A 20,009-nucleotide genomic window follows, 5' to 3' on the forward strand; every position below is an offset into this window, starting at 1 on the left:
TCATCATTAGTTTATAGAGTGACTTCTACCATAAGAAAAGAAGTTGAGGCTGGAGAGTTTAGTGCTGGAGTTTGTGTCTGCTCTGTTAGTATTTGTGAAATCCCAGCTTCCATCCCTAGCACTATAAACAAACAAACAGTAAAATAATAAAAAAAATATAATTCATAATAAAGTACTACTCAAATCAAAGTACCACTGCTTACAGCATACAAGAACTAGCTAGAGTCAGTGCCCTTGAACAAAACACTTCTTATACACATACAGAGATTGTGGTATGACTGGTTTTAATAATGAATAAAACTCAGCTTTCATATTTTGGTTTCTCCTAAACAAAACAAAACAAAACAAAACCAACAATGAACAAACAAACAAAAAAGAAGGGGCATTTAATATTTCGATTAAGATAAATATAAACAGTGAAAACGTCTCCAAGATTTATTTGTTGTTAGTTTTCATATGGGCTTTTGCTTTCGCCTGTATCTATACAAACACATGTGTGCCTGGTGCCAGTGGAAACAGAAGAGGGTACTGGCCGCCCTGGAACTGGAGTTACAGGTGGTTGTGAGCTGCCATGCGGGTGCTGGGAACTGAACCTAGCTCTTCTGCTGACGCAGCCCATGCTCTTACCCATGAGCCCCTCTCCCACCCTGACCTTATTGTTAACTCGATTGCTCATGAGAGAAGCACAGAGGACACGCAGCAGATTTTCACCCTCCTGGTGCTGGAACTTTAAAGCCCACTTCTCTTTTAGATACTTTAAACTGCTCCACGGTTGCAAAGCTGCCTGTATTGTTGCTTCTGGCAGGATTGTGAGAACAGGATGTCAGAAGGCACTGAGGGAGCAAAGGCAGGAGGGTCGGGCGTTCAGGAACGTCACGCATTGCACAGAGAGTGGAAAGGTGCCCTGGCTACACGAGACCCTGCCTAGAGGAACAGAATGTGAAGCTTTCAGATAAAATCCTGCTCCTTTGATGACAGCAAGCAGGAAGATGCTTTTATTAAAGCACCTCTCCTCTCTTCAAGCCTGTGAGTGTTGTTTTTAAACAACCTGTAGCCCCATCATGACTTCTGCTCCAAATACCTCTCTTCTTAGGCTTATGCTAATGACCACAGTTTGAAGCTTCACAGAACGATTGCCCTATTGCAGCCTCCACACTACATAGGGAATGTTTCCACAGGAGTTCTGATTTAAGGTCGGGCAGTAGGTTTGGCTATCCACAAACTTGAGAGGGCATTGCTAGGAGAAGGAAGGAAGGAAGGAAGGAAGGAAGGAAGGAAGGAAGGAAGGAAGGAAGGAAGGAAGGGAGGGTGGGTTACAGAGGAAAACATTCACTGTTCCAGCCCTGGCCACTTGGAGGTACACTAGAGTGAGGATGCACAGACTATCCCTGAAAGGCCTCAAATTGCACCCTCCTCTCCCTACACAGACACAAATCCTTTCTCCTAACAAGGCTGCCAGCCCCAAACAGGAGTCAGTGAGTGTGGTTTTGTCTTGAGGGGGTGACAGCAGGCGTCTCATTTGCTTTGTGTTTTAAAATTTTACTAAACCATTATCCATATATGTGTATATACTGCATTTCCAAACCCCCTAATTCTAAAAGGAATGAAACTGTGATTCTAATTTGCATAAATGAAGATGCCATTTTTCCTAAAGGGGTTAACTTTAACTTCAGGAATTCTATTTTTTCTTACAGGGAGTTGACTTCAGGAATTCTATTTTTTTCTTTCAGTACCTACAAACAAACAAACAAGTAAGTAAGTCAGTTCTCTCTTCATAACCTGAAAGAAAATCAACTGAAGTTATTCAGGCCACCATATCCAACCCTGACCCTCAAACATATGCTTGGCCTTAAGTAAACTAACGCTTCCAGAAACAATTTCTTTTGGTAGGAATCTCAGTGCTTACAGAATCATGGCAACATTTCCAAAATGAGTTAAGTGGACAAGAAAGAAAGTTATACCTTAACTAGGCATGGTGGGGTATGTCTTTGATCCCAGCACTCAGGAGGCAGAGGCTGGTAGAACTCTGTGAGTTCAAGGTCAGCCTGGGTCTATAAAGCTAGTTCCAAAACAGCCAGGGCTACACAGAGCAGCCCTGTCTCAACACAATCAAACAAACAAAGAAGTTATACCTTAAAATTACCTCCCTAAGTTAGCAAGGGTGTCACCTCACACAAGCAAATGGCTCTTCTAGAAACATTAACAGTACTACTTCCAAAAGAAAAGGTGTAGCAGGAAGCCAAACGTGTTGGCACACAGTAGGCACATAATGCATGCCTCCCTTTGGTACTGGTAAGTCAGGGTGGCCCCTCAACCTGTTCTGAGAGGTTGCCCTTACACTGGTAGACATCATAATGACATAGAGGCAGTCTCTGGGCAGTGACTGAGACGGGCATCTCCTCTGAGATGGTTCATGGTCATTGTCACCTAGACTAGACAGAGATATGCCTGAGCGTCGAACATCCAGTTGTATCTTCGAGGATGTTTCCAAAACAGCTTAACTGAGGAGGGAAGACGCACAGTCAATAGTCAATATGGGTGGCACCACCCCAGCCTGGAAGAAAGAGGGACAAGAAAATCTGAGTGCCAGGATTCACCTCTCTGCTCCTTGACCAGCGCAGATGGGAGCAAGCAGCCTCCCACCACCATGCCTTCCCAGACCAGGATGTGGGCATCCTCAAACTGTGGACCACAGTTAAACCTTCCTTTGGCTTCCTGTCAGGTATCTGGGTCAGATATAACAACCAGGAAAGCAACTAATTAGTTCACCATCCAACACGGCCCTATGGAAACGTCAGACAGTACATAGTCTGAATGTGTACTGACCAGTAAACGAGTCACCAGCCATGACTGGCTTCCGAGGACTTGAAATGTGGAATGTAACTAAAGGGCTGGGTCGTGGATTGAATCTGAAATGTCCCCTCCCCAAAGGCTCACGTTTTCAGAGTTGGGTCCTCAGCTTCTGGTACTATGATTTGAAAGTCTATGCGACCGAAGGCAGTGAGACCTGGTGAGCAGAAGTAGGTCACCAGAGCAGGCCTTCCACCTACTTACTTAGGGCTACTGATGCCTGCCCGGATCCAAGCCCGTTTTCTCCTGGAAACAGGAGGAGCCTGTGCCGCTCATGTTTGCTCCCTGAGCACAGTCTTGACCTCACTGCAGTCTGGGGCTTCTGAAATCATGAGCCTAACTTCTCTTCTCTTCAACAGTTTCTGTGCAATTTGGGTCGAGCGCTGCAAGGGTAACACACACGGATCAGCCTGTATCCTCTCTGCTTAGCTCGATGTAGGTTGAATGGAAATGGTCACATGGAGACAGTGACCATATCCGTGGTTGTTGCGACTCTGATAGCTACGGCATGCCCGCTTGGATCAAGCTGCACGCTGCAAGTGGAACTGTTTCAGGCACTTGCTGCCCTTGCTCTTTGGTGATACACACAGGCACAAGGCCACCTCACTGACCGCCAATAACTCACAATGTAATCTACTACAGCACACTAGGTAAACGATACTGGCTGAAATCCATCCCTACCCAGGACTCGTGAGCCCGGGTATCTAAGGGTGGGAGGTACCACAAGGCCATGGACTCTGACTCTCGGCGTCTTCCTTATACAGCAAAGATGCTGGGGTGGATTTTTTTCTTCAGCCTGTCCAAGTGGTTTTCCTTATTCTCCCTTCACATCCATGCTGTTTCTCACTTGGGGACTTAGAAAAGTCAGCAATGAATGACCTGCCCCTCCTTCCCTAGAAGTTCCCGCCTGACCTCTGCTTTCTCAGTCACCTATATTTAAGCAAAGACAGGTGAGGGGAAGGAAGACAACAGGAAGAAAGTAAGGAAAACAGGAAAGAGGAAGGACAAGAAGGGGGAGTGATAGGTGAGGGAAGTAGGGAAGAAGGGCTGTCTCTAAGTAAAAGCTAAACAATGAGGGTCAACAAGGACCACCCAGAGAACACAGTCCTTTCCAATGGCCGAGCTAAACGGGGCAGGCAAAGGAGCAAGTGGAGTGCCCCCTCTTTACAAACATCATTGCAAACAGATGCTTTCCGTTCAAAACAACCAAGACCTTCACCATCAGCAGAGTGATTATGAGAAGTCTCAAGCCTCTCCAGGGCAGTGGCTTCCAAAGGACTCTCAAGGAAGATCCAGCAATCTACTTACACAGAGTCATCTGCCTCTGCTTCCGACCAGTTATTCTGACAAAGGGTTCCAACAGGAACTCAAGTGGGAAAACCTCAAACATGTCACCACATTCTATGTATTTACCTGAGAGGGTGACCTCACACATGAGTACTCCTAATTCTAGGCTTCAGAAGGTTGTATTAAATGTAAATTACCTCGGAGAGCATAGAGATAAAATGTTTCTTGAGGTCTCCACCTTAATGGCATTATATATAATATATATCATATATATAATATATAATAAATATACATATATGTATGTACACACACACACACACACACACCCATTAACAATGAGTTTAGAGGATCAATCACCTACTTCCTTCAATCCCCAAGACATTTCTTCCAGCGATACCAGAATTTATTCTCAAATAACTGTTTGGCAAATGAGAAGAAACTTGAAATACTTCAGCGTTTACTCACACTGGATTCCAATGTGTGTGCTTCAATCAATTCTAGAAAGAAAGCCTTGCCAAGCGATTGTCTGAGAGGCCTATTTCTCTTCTTTCTGCTTTCCAGTTAAGCCAAGTCTGAAATGCCTTTTTAATTAATACACTGACTTCTTCTCTAGTATCATAAATTCCACCAGTGAATAGAAGATTTGAAAAAAGAAAAGAAAGACAGAGACCTTGGAATGCTTGCTCCTCTTCAAGCTTCTTGGAAGTATCTGGAATAACTTACACAGAACTGTCCCGAGAGAAAACATAAAGTCTCATATGGTGACTTGAGGAATTCTACTTAAATGAGAAAAAGAAACCTTTTCCAAAAGATGCACACAGAATAGTGACAGCATCCATTAGATCAGTTCTGACTTAAAAACCAAGCTGAGCTCTGCAGTCTTGGCATGCACCACTCCCTTCCCACTCCCATCCCATCACTCTCTGTCCACTGCAATTTGTAAGAGTGTAGCTCCTGCCTGCATAACGAACCCTGGAATCCCACTGTCCTGCAATTCTGCTCTTGTGTTTCATCCGACTCTGATCTCCACTATTTCTGACTTCTAGTTGGCAGTAAGTGATGACAAAGAACTTCAAGGTGAGGGTTATATTTAAACACGTGAACAGCAAGAAACCACTGCTGTATTCAAAGAAAGAAGGAAGTACTGGGCTCCCGAGAGGAGCGGAGCAGGACATCCTTACTCCTCCTGCCATCTGGCACAAAGCAGAGAACCGCAGCAGGCAGGTCTCTCGCCTCTAGCCCATGTGGGCCACTTTCAGGTTCCATAAAACCAGGGTGTGGGAAGGGGGGAAACCTATGCCCTGCACCTCAACGCAGGCAGGTGGAAGCACTAAAGGTGAGAGCTGATTGGCCCAAGGTCAACCAACTGAGCAAGGATCATCAAAGGTGGGGTCAAACCCTCAGGGTCAAAGGAGGCAAACTTAGATGGCAGGCAATGACATTTGTCTCCAGAATTCAGGCTTGCATCCAGAAAACAATGACCAAATACTGAAGGTGACGTGTGAGGTATGGGAAGGAGAATCTCTGCCATCCAAGGCCAGGATGGACACGCGGAAAACTATCCTTCCACGGGCAAGGACGTGAAAGACAAAGCAGGACCAGTGTGTGTGTGTGTGTGTGTGTGTGTGTGTGTGTGTGTGTGTGTGTGTGTGTGTGTGTGTGTGTGTGTGTGCGTGTGTGGGGGGCAGGAGGGCTAAGTGCAGACACTATTTCTGTGAAAAGAAACCTATTTTTCATTTGATTTTAAAAACACCCAAAGCAGAGTTAACACACATGAGGACAACACAGTGCTAACTGCACGCGCTTATTTAATGTAAGGACGTGCACCAACATACGCGTAGCTTACACACACACACCTTTGGAGTGTGTTCACTCCACAGGTACACTTTCAACATGCATGTTGTACTGCAAGAGAGTAAAACTAAAAGGGAGAAACACAGAACTTGTGGTGCATAGACGCAGTGGTCCACACAGAAGTAGATTCCCAGCCGAGGCAAGGGACGAAGGAAGCATTTCCACAGCTGCGCAAAGTTCCCCCGGCTGCCACTGCCATCCTGTAGATGGAAATGGAGTGGCGGGGAGAGAAAGGGGAAGCAAGAGGATTTAAATACTGGTCTTAGAGGGAGCCTTGAGGATGACCAAGGGCGGGTAAAGAGTGTGTACGCCTGGGAACAACAGCACCATGAACATTCTGATACACACACACACACACACAAACACACACACACATGACATATTTATATATTATAGTAATATAGTATATATTATTTAAAATATACAACATATATTTATAGCTTTTAAATTATATATATATATATATATATATATATATATATATATATTCTGATCGATGTCTCCAGATATCATTCTGATGATCTATGTCTCCAGAATTCAGGCTTGCATCTAGAAAACAATGATTAAATACTGAATATGAAGTGTGAGGCATGGGAAGTAGAATCTCTGGCCATCCAAGGCCAGGATGAACACGCGGAAAATCATCCTTCCACGGGCAAGAAAGTGAAAGACAAAACAGGACCTGTGGCGGGGGGCTTGGAAAAGCAGCATAGTCAGTATGCTTTTGCTCTTGGGGGTTTTTCAAATGGAGAAGGAACAAGAGTAGGAATAAAGAAATATTAAGTTCCACGGGAACTGGGAGGTGTGGCTGGAGGTGGACTCTTGCCTGAGAAGTGAGAGGCTCTGGGCGTGAGTCCCAGCACCGCAAAAGAAGGAGAAAGGTCACCTAAACACAAGCTCACAGTCAGGGAGGGCCTCTGCACTTCTGGGTCGGCCATGGAGATGCAGACAGTGGAGTAGCAGCAGCAGCAGACAGAAACAGAAAATAACACATACGTGAGGCAGAAATGGACAGTCCTGATTGCAAAATAAAAAACGGGGCTAGACTTGCCCGCAGAGGAAGTGCCCAAGGCTTCTTTCTGTCCACAGGTGGACAAAGGCAATTTGAGAGAGAGCACAACTTGATTTTTTGAGAAAGACCAGAAGCCAGATTACAGGAGGCAAAGAGTAAGTGGGAGATTCCTCCAGTCCAGTCGGCTTTGCTGTGAACACAGGGACAGAGATAAGGGAGTGGGGAGAGGAGGAAGGTACAGGAAAGACAAGAAAAGCTCAACACTGGCCCTGGGCCAGCCTGTAATCCCAGCTCTTGGAAAGCAGGAGCAGAAGACTGCGGAGTTCAAAGTCAGCCTCAGCTACCTGGGCAAGCTCAAGGGCAGCCTAGGCCACTGAAGATTCTAGGGGTTTTAAAACACTCACACCACCGCAAACGAAGGTTAAGGACTAGGGCTGTGGATCAGTTGTGGAGAGCCCGCGGGGTATGAGGCTGGCCCAGGGTACAACCTCCAGCGCCACAAAAGAAAAAGATAAGAAAGATTTCACAATCCTCTAAGCGAGGGAAGGAAGGGAGGGAGGGAGGAAGGAAACAACGGCAGAGGTGACTTTATCTTAGCATGAAGGGTTCTCCCAGTCACGGAGAGACCCAGTGAGTACTTCCAGTCAGCAGCGATTCCTGCCAGCACAGCAGCCACCGAGGCAGACTCAGAGGTGGAAGGAGAGTGCAATGGACCAGGTTGCTCTCCCAGCTCTCCCATTAAGGGCTGCTCCTCCAGGCAACCTCCCCACAGGATGTTCTCACCTCTTGTCAAAGAGCCATCTGGCACCTAAACCCCTGAGCCGTCCAAATCTCGCCAGGAGCCCTACAGGTCTCTCCAGCTTCCTCGGTGAAGTCTCCAGGGTGTGGGATTGCCTAGGCTTAGGCGGAACCGGCCTCCCTGGGCTTCTGACATTCCCTTGCATGCCACCTTCCAGATGATTTCCAAAAGGTCTGAGGGTAACCTCACCCCTTTGCACTCCCCGCTTGGCAGAAACCAAGCAGACTACCTCTTGAGGCCACTTCAAAGGCTTGAAAAGCCGGGACTGTGTTCTGTCCTGATAACTGGAATCAGGTTAGCAAGCGAGGGTTTACAGAAGTTATGGCTAAGACTAATTGAGTGTGCCCGGTGCCAAGCACTGTTCTGAGTGTTTTATATACTCACAAACCTATTTTGCTCAGGCTAGCACTGTGGAAACTGAGTGCAGACACATCTAAGTAATTTGTTAGAACAAATTCTAACAAATTACTCACAACTCACAAGTAATTGGTCACAAATACCAGAGACAACCATAGCAGGGCATGAAACAAACAGACCAGGGTTCCTGACTCGAGAGCCATCGTGGCTGACATTTATTTTTAAACACCATCCACAATGCACTGTAAGACAAGCAGTAGGAGTCAAGGCAGGAGGGAGGAAGGGGAGTGTGCACATTATTGGTCATGAATCAAATATAACAAAAAAAGCAAAGATCACGGTCTGTCTTCCAGAAGTTTCTTTTAACCTTGAGGTTTTTCCCACTCATCAATTTCTTTGGCAGAGTTAAAAGAACTCATTTGTTGGGAATACAGTCAATGCCGCTGAACTGCACACTTTAAAAAAAAAAAATGGCTAAAGGCTGGACTTGAAGCTCACAGACAGAGCGCCACTCTAGCAGGCTACATACACACTCCACAGGCTAAAGTGGCAAAATGTCAATGAAGAACTTACCACAGTTCACAAAGAGAGCCGTTGTGTGCTTCTTTTCCTAGTTATATTTTTAAGTTAGGCAACTAAAAACCAAAGCTCTATCGTCAGGTTATCTCGGGACTCTGTTACAGGAAGAAAGGGAGGAGGGAGAAAGGGAAGAGGGAGAGAGGGAGGGAAGGAGGAAAAGACAGAGGGGAGGGAAGGAAGGAGGGAAATGGGAGAAAGAAACTAATCAAAGTCAAAGGAAGACATCAAGGTTGCTGGCATAAAGGCCAGGAGATCCAGAGCTTCGGCTCCGCAAGGACTGTCCAGCATAGCCACCCACTGTCCTCAAACTACCCACGTGCTAGTGCGCAGACCCTGGAACTCCCCAGAAGCTCAGAGGGTGCCCCAGACTGTCTGCAGACCTCAATCTGGGAGAGGTTGATGCTCCTTTAAGAGACCACCAGCCCTGTTACCTGGGTCCTGGAAAAGTCTTGTGGACCCTGACAGATATGCAGAGCCTCAGAAGAAACAAGAGGAGCAGATCCAATCAGTCTAGTTAGTCTCTGATGCCTAAGACAGCAGAGAAATATTCCTTTCAGATCACTCCAAATGGCCACCATGGGGAAAAAAAGAAAAAAAAAAAAGCCAGGTAATGAAGAGAAACCAAACATAAAAATTACATAAAGAAAGGCTTTTCCTGAGAAATAAAAATGAAGAGAAACAAACACTCAGAAGCAATGGGTCTATTTATTGTTTCTAGGTGGAAAATTAGGAGAGATAAAGGGCACTTCTGGAATTACCTGATTCAAATTCGGAAACCGATACTGCCGAGATAGGCCTCGTTCAAGGAGAGAAGTTCACTGAGGTTGTCCATGCTAGTACAGATGCCCCGAGTCAATGTTTACATAACTCATCTTTTATTCTTTGTTTAAAGAGTCAAGGAGATCCTATTAGTACTGCCAACAAACTCAGTTTTCAACTGGCATAGCCTTGGTGCCCTTCATGCTTCTGCAGAAGGACTCCCCGGGTGAGGTCAGACAAGTAAAGCTAGACATCATGAAGAGATCTGAAATTCTCCAAAGAACAGTCGTCTGTACAGAACCCAGAAACATCTGAATGCCCTGAGCCCAGGAGCTCAATAATACCGCGCGTCGCCCCTGTTTGATTATAAAGCCCCGTCCGACACACTTGACATTATTTCTAGGTCACGCCTAAACTTCTGAACCAGATTACTCCTAATAGCATTATAGTTTCTCTGTTGCTTTTACAACAGAACAGCAGCTCGATCCACAAAGGCAAACTTTATTTTTAGACTTGGAAAAATCCTGTGTTTGTTTGTTTTTTTTTTTTTTTTTTCTAAAACAGAAGAACTCAAATAACTGCACCTGGTCTGTTTGGATTTTAGAAAACTTAGCCTGTCCTAATCCTGAGGCCCTGCCCTGTACCCAGAAGGAAACAGAAGAAAAGGTGCTTGTGCTCCTGCCACGCTGGAAGCTGAAGCGCCCTGCCTCCCCAGGCTGCAGGCTCCCTGCACAGCTGAGCCTCCTGCTGGCTGTGGTTCGCACTGCTGGAATCACACCGCAGGACACCTGCTGTATGGCAGGGAGAGAGGCACAGGCTACTGACTGGCACTGCCTTTCAAACTGGCTGAGAATTTGTACTGCTAACTTCTTGAGTGTTTAATGCTTAAGGCCCAGTGCTTAACTGCGAATTCGCTCTGAATCACTGACTAGCAGGAAAGGCTAAATGGAAACTTTAGGCCCTCGTAAAACCTTATTCCAATTATGGTCAATAATAAGGGTTTCCAAATGCCCATCTCTTGGGGTGGGAAGACATGAGATAAATAGAAATCACAGAGAAGATGAACGATCTGTAAAAGCGGCACGACATAAGCAGGTCTTTCTGTCCTCGGGTCCTCTGGGTAAATACCCCCCTTTTCTTTCTTTCTTCTTCACTAAAAATCAACCAAGCACAATTAACATTGTTGCCACAAGCAAACAAGGCCTTGTAATTAATTCTACTTAAACTAAAAGAGATTTTATTCCTTAACTCACAAAAGAGGCCAGCCCAAAATATTGTTCCCAGAGTGAAGGCTTACATTTAACCCCAGTGATTAACAACATAAGAACACAAATGAGTTGTATGCAAACTGCTCTGGATCCTAAGGAAAACTGTGTGGTGGAAAAGACCAACCAACTCGATTCAGAGCTGCTTAGGGAAGGCAGCAAGGGGCAGAGTTAAGCACCTTCCAAGCTCTTACTATTCAGCCTTCAAAACCCAGTGCAGGATCAGTCAGTCTCCCCCCTGCAGAGCATGGTTTCCCCCTCCTTGGAGCATTCACTACTCTGCACGTCCTACAGGAAGGATCCTTCCTCCTTGTCTCCTAATTCAAGTCCTTAAGGGTAAGGGCATGATTGAATCATCCCTATATTGTCAACACACGCACAGAACCTAGAAGGCCCCAAGACCTTGATGAGCAATCAATAACCATGAGGTTAGGGACTACAGAGTACATAAAGGGGTCAGAAGGAGCCACCAAATTATGTCCAGGGAGAAGTGCCAGTTTCTCGGAAGATACTCATTTTGGCCTTGGAGGCTGATCAAGACTGGCTAGGCAAAGGTCCCTAGGAATGTCCCTGGTTCAGTCTTTGATATCAGTATACGTGTGTGTGTGTGTGTGTGTGTGTGTGTGTGTGTGTGTGTGTGTGTGTGTGTGTACGTGTGTGTGCACACCTGAATGGTGGGCCTTCAAAGTTAAGAGCCTACAAAGACAGCAATCAGCCATCACTGTGAGAATGGAAGGTCTCAGGAAGCAGCAAAGAAGTTCAGAATGAAGAAGCCTTATATGCAGGCTAAAAGAGTTTTCACTGAGGTCTCTGGGCCTTGAAAAGTTCCTGGGCTTATTATTAAATCCTGAAGATTCATCCCCGAAGAGACTTTAGCTAAAAGTTATGAAAGATACTAGGAGAATTTTATCTACAAATGTCTATAAAGACTATATGCAGCCTTTGCATACTAAAGTACATAATTACAAGACAGACACTTCTGCCTATCAAACACATATATGTATACGTACATACGTATATGTATGTATATTTATGCAGTCTCATTCACACGTTCCTTGGAGCGCCTTCTGTAATTATATTAATTATAATTGTTCGAGGGAGGAAATAAGAGAAATCTTTTTAAATGAAACAAAAAGATAACTTGGATCTTTTTTTCCATTTTTAAATATCAAGACTATATTCCCAGCGATATCCCCAGTCCAGAGTTCATAAGGTTACGTGATGGGACCCACTTTGCCTGGCTGCAACTCCCAGGGACAAAACTTTTAACTGAATGAACCTTTAGGTAAGGTTCTACGGTAGAGGACACCACAAATATTCTGGCCCTTCACGTGCTTGACTCAAAGAAAAGTAACGCGGGCTTCTTGCCTTTAGACTTTGCCAGGCATTTAAAAATGTAAGATAAGATGTTATTAGTGAGCTGCCTAGGAGACACCAAAAGGATCATGGACAGCCTCGAGTTTCACAGCAGATCCTCCTGGCGCAGGGCAGGAGGCCAGCGCGCCCGCTCACCGGCCCCTGGGCTGGCAGCAGGCGGCGCGCCCGCAAAAAGGGAGGCAGGTACCCGGGCGCACTGCGCGCAGAACCGGGTTGCAGGGCGAACATGCGGCGGCTGTCAGAAGAAGGCCAGCATCCTCCCTGGTCTGGGCAGGCGCCTGGGCCTTTGCCACTAATACGTGGCTGGGCTACCCACCGAGAGGTCACGGCAGGAGGCAGAGGCGCGGCTGTGCCCGCAGGGTCTCCCAGGACGCGTTTCACCCGGCGCGGCGCGGGGGCGCGGAAGCCCAGGGCGGCGCCCCCGCATCCCCACCCCGCCCAGGCAGCCCATCCGCGTGGTCACCGGCCACGAGCAGCGGCCCCAGGGCTTGAGGGGGGGAGGAGGATGCGGCGTTACTGGGTTCCAGCTCCGCCGCCCGGGCGATCCGGGAGATAAAAGTTTGCAGCCTGCAGCTCGTCTGCAGTGCGAGTCACATCCGCCGCGCCACCTCCTGCAGCAGCCGCGCTCAGGGAAGGAAGGGACAAATTAAAAATTAAAAAAGACAATAAAATAACTGTTGAAGCCGGTAGGCCCCGAAGCCGGCCGCTCTGCCTCTGGGCGTGCAGGCACACAGGAGAACCGCATCCCGCACCCACTCCCGCCCAGTCTCGGCGCCCGGCCTGGACCGGCCCCGCAGCACCCTCCGCACTGACCGATAACCTCCTGGAGCTCGTACGCGTCCCTGCAGATGGGCCAGCCGACCGCCTGAGCTGCCGTGGCCGGGGCTGGAGCCGCAGCTGGAGCCGGGGCCGGGGCTGCGGGCGCCGCCGGGGCCGGGGCCAGGGCCGGTGCTGATGTCGCGGCCGCCGGAGCTGCCGCCGCGGCTGTCACCAGGGGCCGCCTGCTGGGGAAGCTGGACGTGCACTGGCGAGCCGCTCGGCTCCGCCATGATGCTGCAGGAGGAGAGTGAGGGACGCGCCGGCCGGCGGACGACCTTCCGCTGAAACTTCCCTAGCCTCGTCGCCCACACCTCTCGACCGGCGCACGCCCTCCCCGTCCGCCGCAGCCGCCGCCGCCGCTGGAGCCTGCCACGAGGGGAGGGAGCCGGAGGCCGAGCCGGGCGGAGGGAGGAGGCTGCGCCGCGGAGGCGGGGACGGGAGGAGGCGGCGGCCGCCGCGCCCGCCGCGCGCCCCGATCCTCGCGCGCGCGGTGCTCTCAGCGCTGGGGGGAACCGCCGCCCCCTCCCGCCCTGCTTGCGGCCAGGGAAGTTTCCACGCGCTGGGAGCCTGGCGGCTTCAGGGGTGCTTTCGGGGATCGCCAGGCTCCCTTCCTACCCAGCCGCGCCTCCGCCCTAGACAATCGCACTCTCCAGAAGAAGCCCCCCTGGGACTCCGAGGGCGGGGTCGTTGAACGGCTGCCAGATTCTCTGCCTGCTAACTCTCCCCGAGCTAAAGAACCTGGAGTTCTTTTACAAGTTAGCGAGTGAGACACCTACACGGCGTCGGTTTTGTAGGACGCCGGTTAAAAAATAACCCAACTTGTAACTTTCCGGTGCTTTACCTGGTAGGAGCCCTTTCGCACCTTGCCTAATGTAATCGCTGTGCTGCTCTGAAATGAAACTGGACTCCATAAATCCCTGGCTTTCTCTTTTGTTCAAAGCCACTTGGATCCCAGGAAGGTGATGTCTGTCAGGGGCAGTGAAGTTACAAGTAGTAGAGAGGAGAAAGGAGGGTATGCATGCAAAATGTTCTTGATTCTACCAACCTCCTACCCCCACAGCACCTTTTATGAGCTTAAAAACAAGCTCAGTGGTAAAGTGCCAGCCTAATACACTTAAAGTCCTTGGTTCGATACCAAGCACAAATGAATACATAAACGGCCACATTAACCCTTTAAGATCCTAAGGTCAGACAGCAAGTTTCTTTGATAGAACACAATGAACATGCTGGGGCATAAATTAACTGCAATGGAAAGTTTTAAATAAATGCTGCTTTTTCAACACTCCCCGAATTACCTCATCTTTAAAATAGCTGTGGCAAAACCAGAGATCTTTCTAATTGCAGGTGTCACTTTTGAATGTTCAACTCTCATCCCTCACAGAGGTGACCACTATTAAAAGATTCTTGCCTCAGGCTGGAATGGTACTGTGACTCAATAGGCATATTGGTTCTGTGGCTGACACTAGGCTGGTTGGTTCTCACTATACAGCCAAGCTTGAGAAAGAACAAAGCACACGGGGAAGCCATGAAGCTCTTGAAGGGATAAAACTTTAACCTTAAACTCTTTAAAAGATAATTCAGAATAGAAACGTAGGAGAAAAACCAGTTGTTCAGCAAAAACAGTGATGGTAACTGTTTACTTAACCCCTTAGGACACTATGGGCAGATAGGATAAATTAGCAACTAGCATCACTTGCTCGATGAGCTATAATTTATGCTGAACTAAGAATGTGTACTTCCTTTTGTGCAGCTAAACTATTTTTAAAAAGCCCGTATGTTTATTTTAATTTCTGTCAAGAAATAGACTACTCCTTCATAAACAAACTCTAGGCCTCTGATGAACAGGGGGCCTCTGTATCCCAAGTCACTGGTTCCCTCTCCATGAAGCTGCTCCCATTCTAACCAAAGAACTTTTAAGGGCTGCTTCTAAAGGAAAATAGAAAAGATTAAACAAGCATTCCTCCGCGTTGTCATAAGAAGTTATATCTTGACTTTCGATCATGAAATGGGATTGTGAAGGTCAGGAAAAGCCTTTAAGACATGGTAGGAAAACATGATTCACAGATTCGAGGCAAACCCAGACCACTTGGTTTCCCACAAAGAACAACTGTTCCTTACTCAGAGGCCAGATAGCTGTCCCCAGTCGACCACTTTCTAAATGACTACCAGGGAAGCCACTTGTAAGAATCCTCATGAGCTCAAGGCTGTTAGTATCTTTGAACCAAAGACTGGGTTTCAACATAAGACTGGGGGCTCCAAAATTCTGGCCAGGAAAGGAACCTTTAAAAAACGAAATCACGTTGGGGATTTAGCTCAGTGGTAGAGCACTTGCCTAGCAAGCGCAAGGCCCTGGGTTCGGTCCCCAGCTCTGAAAAAAAAGAAAAAAACAAAAAACAAAATCACCTTCAGCATGAAACATGGCTGAAGTTCCCAGGTATAGAGTGAGGCAGATATAAAGAGGAAGCCTCTGTGTCTAAAGAGATCCTTGCTCATAAAATGAAGGTCTCTATAAAAGAGACCTGAGAGAAGGCAAGCACGGGGGTACACACCTGTAATCCTGGCACTTGGATGGCTAAGGCTGAACAGGACAGCTCGTGGGAAGCCAGCCTGGATTATAGAAGGGAGAACTTGTTTCTAAAAGGAAAGAAATACCCAAAGCCCATGTGCTTCTATCTGTGGGTGCCCTCCCCACCTCTCTCCACAAACTGTGTGAATGGGCATGTCAGTGTGCGTAGTGTTGGGAACCAAATCCAGGGATTCCTGCTCCATAACAGCCGCTTATACTCCCAGCCCCGACTGAGGAAACAAGAAGGAAGTAGCTATAGAAGAGAAATCAAGTTTTCACAGGAAACACAATTTCCTAACTCCCATATTTGGACTTTCTAGCAAGGAATACATTTCTACCATTATACGCTACCTAGTCTAAGGCATTTTGTTTCTGAAGTGTAAGCAGGTCAAGGCGTTCTGGTCTTGACTCACTTCTCACCTGTAACATCCTTGCTATGATTATCAAAACTATCTCCAGACATTGTCCCACTGCTTATGCAAACTAAGAACACGCATACCACAGTGTTTATCTGTTTGCAAATGGTATCTATAAATTCATTTATTGATAAGAGAGGATGGATAATCTCAGGCCCAAGAAGAAGATAAGTGACTACCTGAGTCTCGGGTCCCTCTTTGTAGAGTCAGCCTAGCTAAAGCTTCTATGTGACCTTTTTGGGGTATGATTTGTATAATGACTGACACATAGTAGATACTTAGGAAAAAATACTACCACCGTTACAATCATATCTCCCAAGATTCTAGTAACGTCTGTAGGGTTGAAATAGATACTTTAATTGATGATCATGACAGAGGTAAGTTCCCAAGGGACAAAACTTTTTGTTACTTTCATGTTAGTGGGTACCTAGGCCAAAAATGACATCTGGCATACAGGACGTTCAGTAAATATTAGGTAAGTGACAGGGACTCTTTCCATTTCTTTTATTTATTATTATTTTATTTGCGGTAATGAGGATCAAGCCTAAGGCCCTGCATGTGCGAGGCCAGTGCTGCTCGACTCTCTGGCTCTGGACCACTTTTGAAGGCCAGGTATTGCCCAGCCATGGGTGAGCACAGCCACTCCAGCCGCCTAGGCAAGAGGACAGAGAACTGGAGGCCTGTGGTGGCTACACAAAGCCCCTGCTTCCAAAATCTCCTTTTAAGCGTCAGAATGAGTCCGCGTCCATGAAGGTTCAGATGAGAATCCTGGCGGCGGAAAAGCTGACTGCAAAGCCATGGCCATAATCAAGTAAGGGAAGTGTTGGCGTGAGCTAAGCCACAACTGAAGAAAGCAAGCAACATGAGGCCAACCTGGGCTATACAGGGAGAACTTTAAAACTCAAATTGTCCCCAGTACATTCGAAAAACAACACATTACACAACACATTACACAACACGTTTTACGTAACATTTTAGTAATATGTCTGATAATCAAGACAATGCAATTTACATAACACTTTAGGAATACATAATCAAGAGCTCTCTCATCACGAGAGACAACCTCTTTGCCCATGGCTAACGTATAATTTAGCCTTGTGAGTCTTGTGACTTTCTAGGACTCCAGGACCCTGTCCGTTTCCTCAGCCTCCTCTGGCTTCCTCCTTCCTCTTTTCCTCTCAGAGGAAATCACTACAGGACTGATATTGAACCAGCTGCCCGTTAACTGGGCTGGCTTCAGGGGGGTGTGCAAGTGGAGACAACCACCTTCAGAACCACCGCTGTACCAAAGCCCAGACTTTTCAGACTTGTTTCCAGTATTTATTAATTAATTAATTTATTTATTTATCGTGTTAAAGTTTGAATCAGTACATTGATCTTGTGCTCTGTCTCTGAGTTGTATTTCTAGACATTTGGTATCATTTTAAATAGGAAAATAAAAAAAAACTACGTTATTAAAAAACAAACATAGTATCTTAGTGAATCCCCAGGTATCAATGTTCACCCGTCCCTTTTCATGAGTGTGTGACTATATACAAGTGCACACCTGTAATCCCAGGACTTGTGGGGCTGAATCAAGAGGCAAGCCTGGGCTATACAGTGAGACCGGTCACAGAATAAATAAATAAATAATAGATAGATAGATAAATAAATAAATAAATAAATAAATAAATAAATGCAAACAAGTTACTGAAGCCTTTTAACTGTGAAGGCCAAGCTGCCTTGCCCTTAATGTAGAGACAGAAATGTGATGTGCTTCCCATGGGCTGCCTGCTGCTGACTCTGACAGGAAGTCCAGAACAGGCAATATTTGACTTCCAGGTATAACACAGGGTAATGGTAAGGTGTCAGAATACTTGCTTCCTAATAATAACTGCAAAGAGGTGTAAGCCTACTTTAACCTGATTTATTACAAAGACGTTGCCCTTTCAATTTATCTCATGTAATTTATGAAAATTAATGTATGTGGCTATAGCTTCAAGGCATGTGCTCTTGCTTATCTTCCAAAGAGCTCTTGATATCAACTTTCTATTGGTTTTTATCTTATACACGAAATTGCTCAGGTGGCAATTAATGCCTCCTCATTAATCACAGAAGTTTCTGAGCATAATTTAGGTTCTAGAATAGCAAGCTCCCTAAAAGCCCCGTCAGCTCTACCATTGGCAAGGGCATTTGTAGTTGACTAAGGCACAAGGATGAGACATAAATATTACTTTTGTGATGTTGTTTACCTAATGCCTCATCGTCCTATGCAGAATAACCTCAGAATGTAATTGGGAGAGATTTGACTGCTCACTGCTGTCTCCAAGAAGAAGCAGCTCATGCATTAGGTATGAAATAATGCTTTCTGAAGCTATGTTGTTCATCTTTCTCATTTTTAGAATCTTCCAATGCTGAAGACGTCCCAAGGCCTTTACTTCATCTCCATTCAAAAATACTTAAACACACACACACACACACACACACACACACACACACACACACACACACACTTGTCAACCTTGATTGAACATTTGTCTGCCTTTACATCTCATGCTTCTCTGCAAGGATCTAGCTGGTCATTGTATAAAGTGAGGACCTGACCACTCCAAGGTATGGTTGAAAAACAGGTTTTAATTGTAGATATGAAGGAGAATACAACCAGAGGCACCTACCTGGAAGAATCCAGAGCAAGGAGAGAAAGTAGTAAGTGAAATGTGGCCAGCAGAGTAAACAGGGGCATGACAGGAGAGAAATGGGGAATGCAGGAGAGGAAGAAGAAAGAGGGAAAGCAAAGAGAAAAGGGGGACCAAGGGAGGGACCAAGAGAAGAGGCCAAGAAAGGGGGGTCCAAAGAAGAGACCAAGAGAGGGGACCAAGAGAGGGAACCAAGGGAGAGACCAAGAGAGGAGACAGAGGGACCAGAGAGGAACCAAGAGTGGGAACAGAGAGGGACCAAGAGAGGGGACCAAGAGAGGAGACCAAGGGAGGGACCAAGAGAGGAGACCAAGATAACGCATAGCTGGAATGACCGGGTTATACTCTACTGAGAAGCTGGGGAAAGGGAAACCCTTGAGCTGAAGACGTTTAAGGTAGGGGGAGGGTGAGAATAGCTAGTATGCGAGCATGGATTCCAATACACTTGCAGTGCTGAGAGAGCCTGCAGGCCAGCATGTGCTTTGGTATGCTAATAGACACTGTATTTCTTTTGGACCTGACAATCAAGAGACAGGCAGCCTGGGTTACCTGTAGGCTAAGATTGAACTCCCTTATAAGAAGGGAGATAAGGTAAAACACAATTTAGTTGAACAATGCCCTTCTGACAAGAAATGCTTGTCTTTGGTGCAGTGCTCGGGACTGAGCCCAGAGCATCGTACTCTAGGCAAGCACTCTTCCACTGAGTTATATTCTCTACTGCTCATTCTGTATTTTTAAGAACTGTGGAAATATGAGTGGTTGCCATGGGTCACTGGAAGACAAGGCCGTCTCACCCTTAAGGATTAAATGAGTGTTGGATAGGGTGGTACAAGTTTTTAATCCCGGAATTCTGTGAATTTGAGGACAGCCTGGCCTGCTCAGTGAGTTCCAGGCCAGCCAGAGCTACATAGTGAGGCCCTGTGTCAAAACCAAACCAAAAGAATTAAACAAATCAATACAATTCCCCTTACTCATTGTCAGGATTTCTGGAAGCATAGTTACCGCTATAAGGCTATTAAAATATCCAAATAACTCTTAAATTTGAAAAAAAATATCAATCAAAACCATAAGTCACATATCTATTTGGAAAAATGTGTCCAGGACTAAATAAATGCCAGGCATGCGTATAATATAAAACACAACAGAAAGTGACTTCTAGAGATAATTTTTTGGAAAAGAAATAAAAACCTTCACCTATCTTCCTGGCACTTGAGGTGCCTCTGAGATCAAGGCAGGTCTCAACGGCATAGCCAAACCCTGTATCGGAGAATAATATGAGTAGACAGGCGGCCGATCCAAATAGATAATTGCTTTTACTATTGACTGACAAAAACTTCTTCAAAAAAAAAAAAAAGTCTTGCATATGTGCATGGGTGGGGGTTCAGGGGAGACCA

General features: G+C 46.4%; 1 protein-coding gene across 1 annotated transcript in view; it reads right to left on the reverse strand.

Annotated features, from left to right (window-relative positions):
- Nucleotides 1-13,312, reverse strand: part of Stk39 (serine/threonine kinase 39) — a 259,896-nt gene extending 246,584 nt beyond the window's left edge. Inside the window, 2 exon segments of the mRNA XM_032903422.1 lie at nt 12,953-13,131; nt 13,133-13,312. Coding sequence (XP_032759313.1) covers nt 12,953-13,131; nt 13,133-13,188 — 235 coding nt within the window. The 5' untranslated portion in view covers nt 13,189-13,312.
- Nucleotides 13,313-20,009: the final 6,697 nt, after the last annotated feature.

Source organism: Rattus rattus, chromosome 5, assembly GCF_011064425.1.
Source record: "Rattus rattus isolate New Zealand chromosome 5, Rrattus_CSIRO_v1, whole genome shotgun sequence".
Lineage (NCBI taxonomy): Eukaryota > Metazoa > Chordata > Mammalia > Rodentia > Muridae > Rattus > Rattus rattus.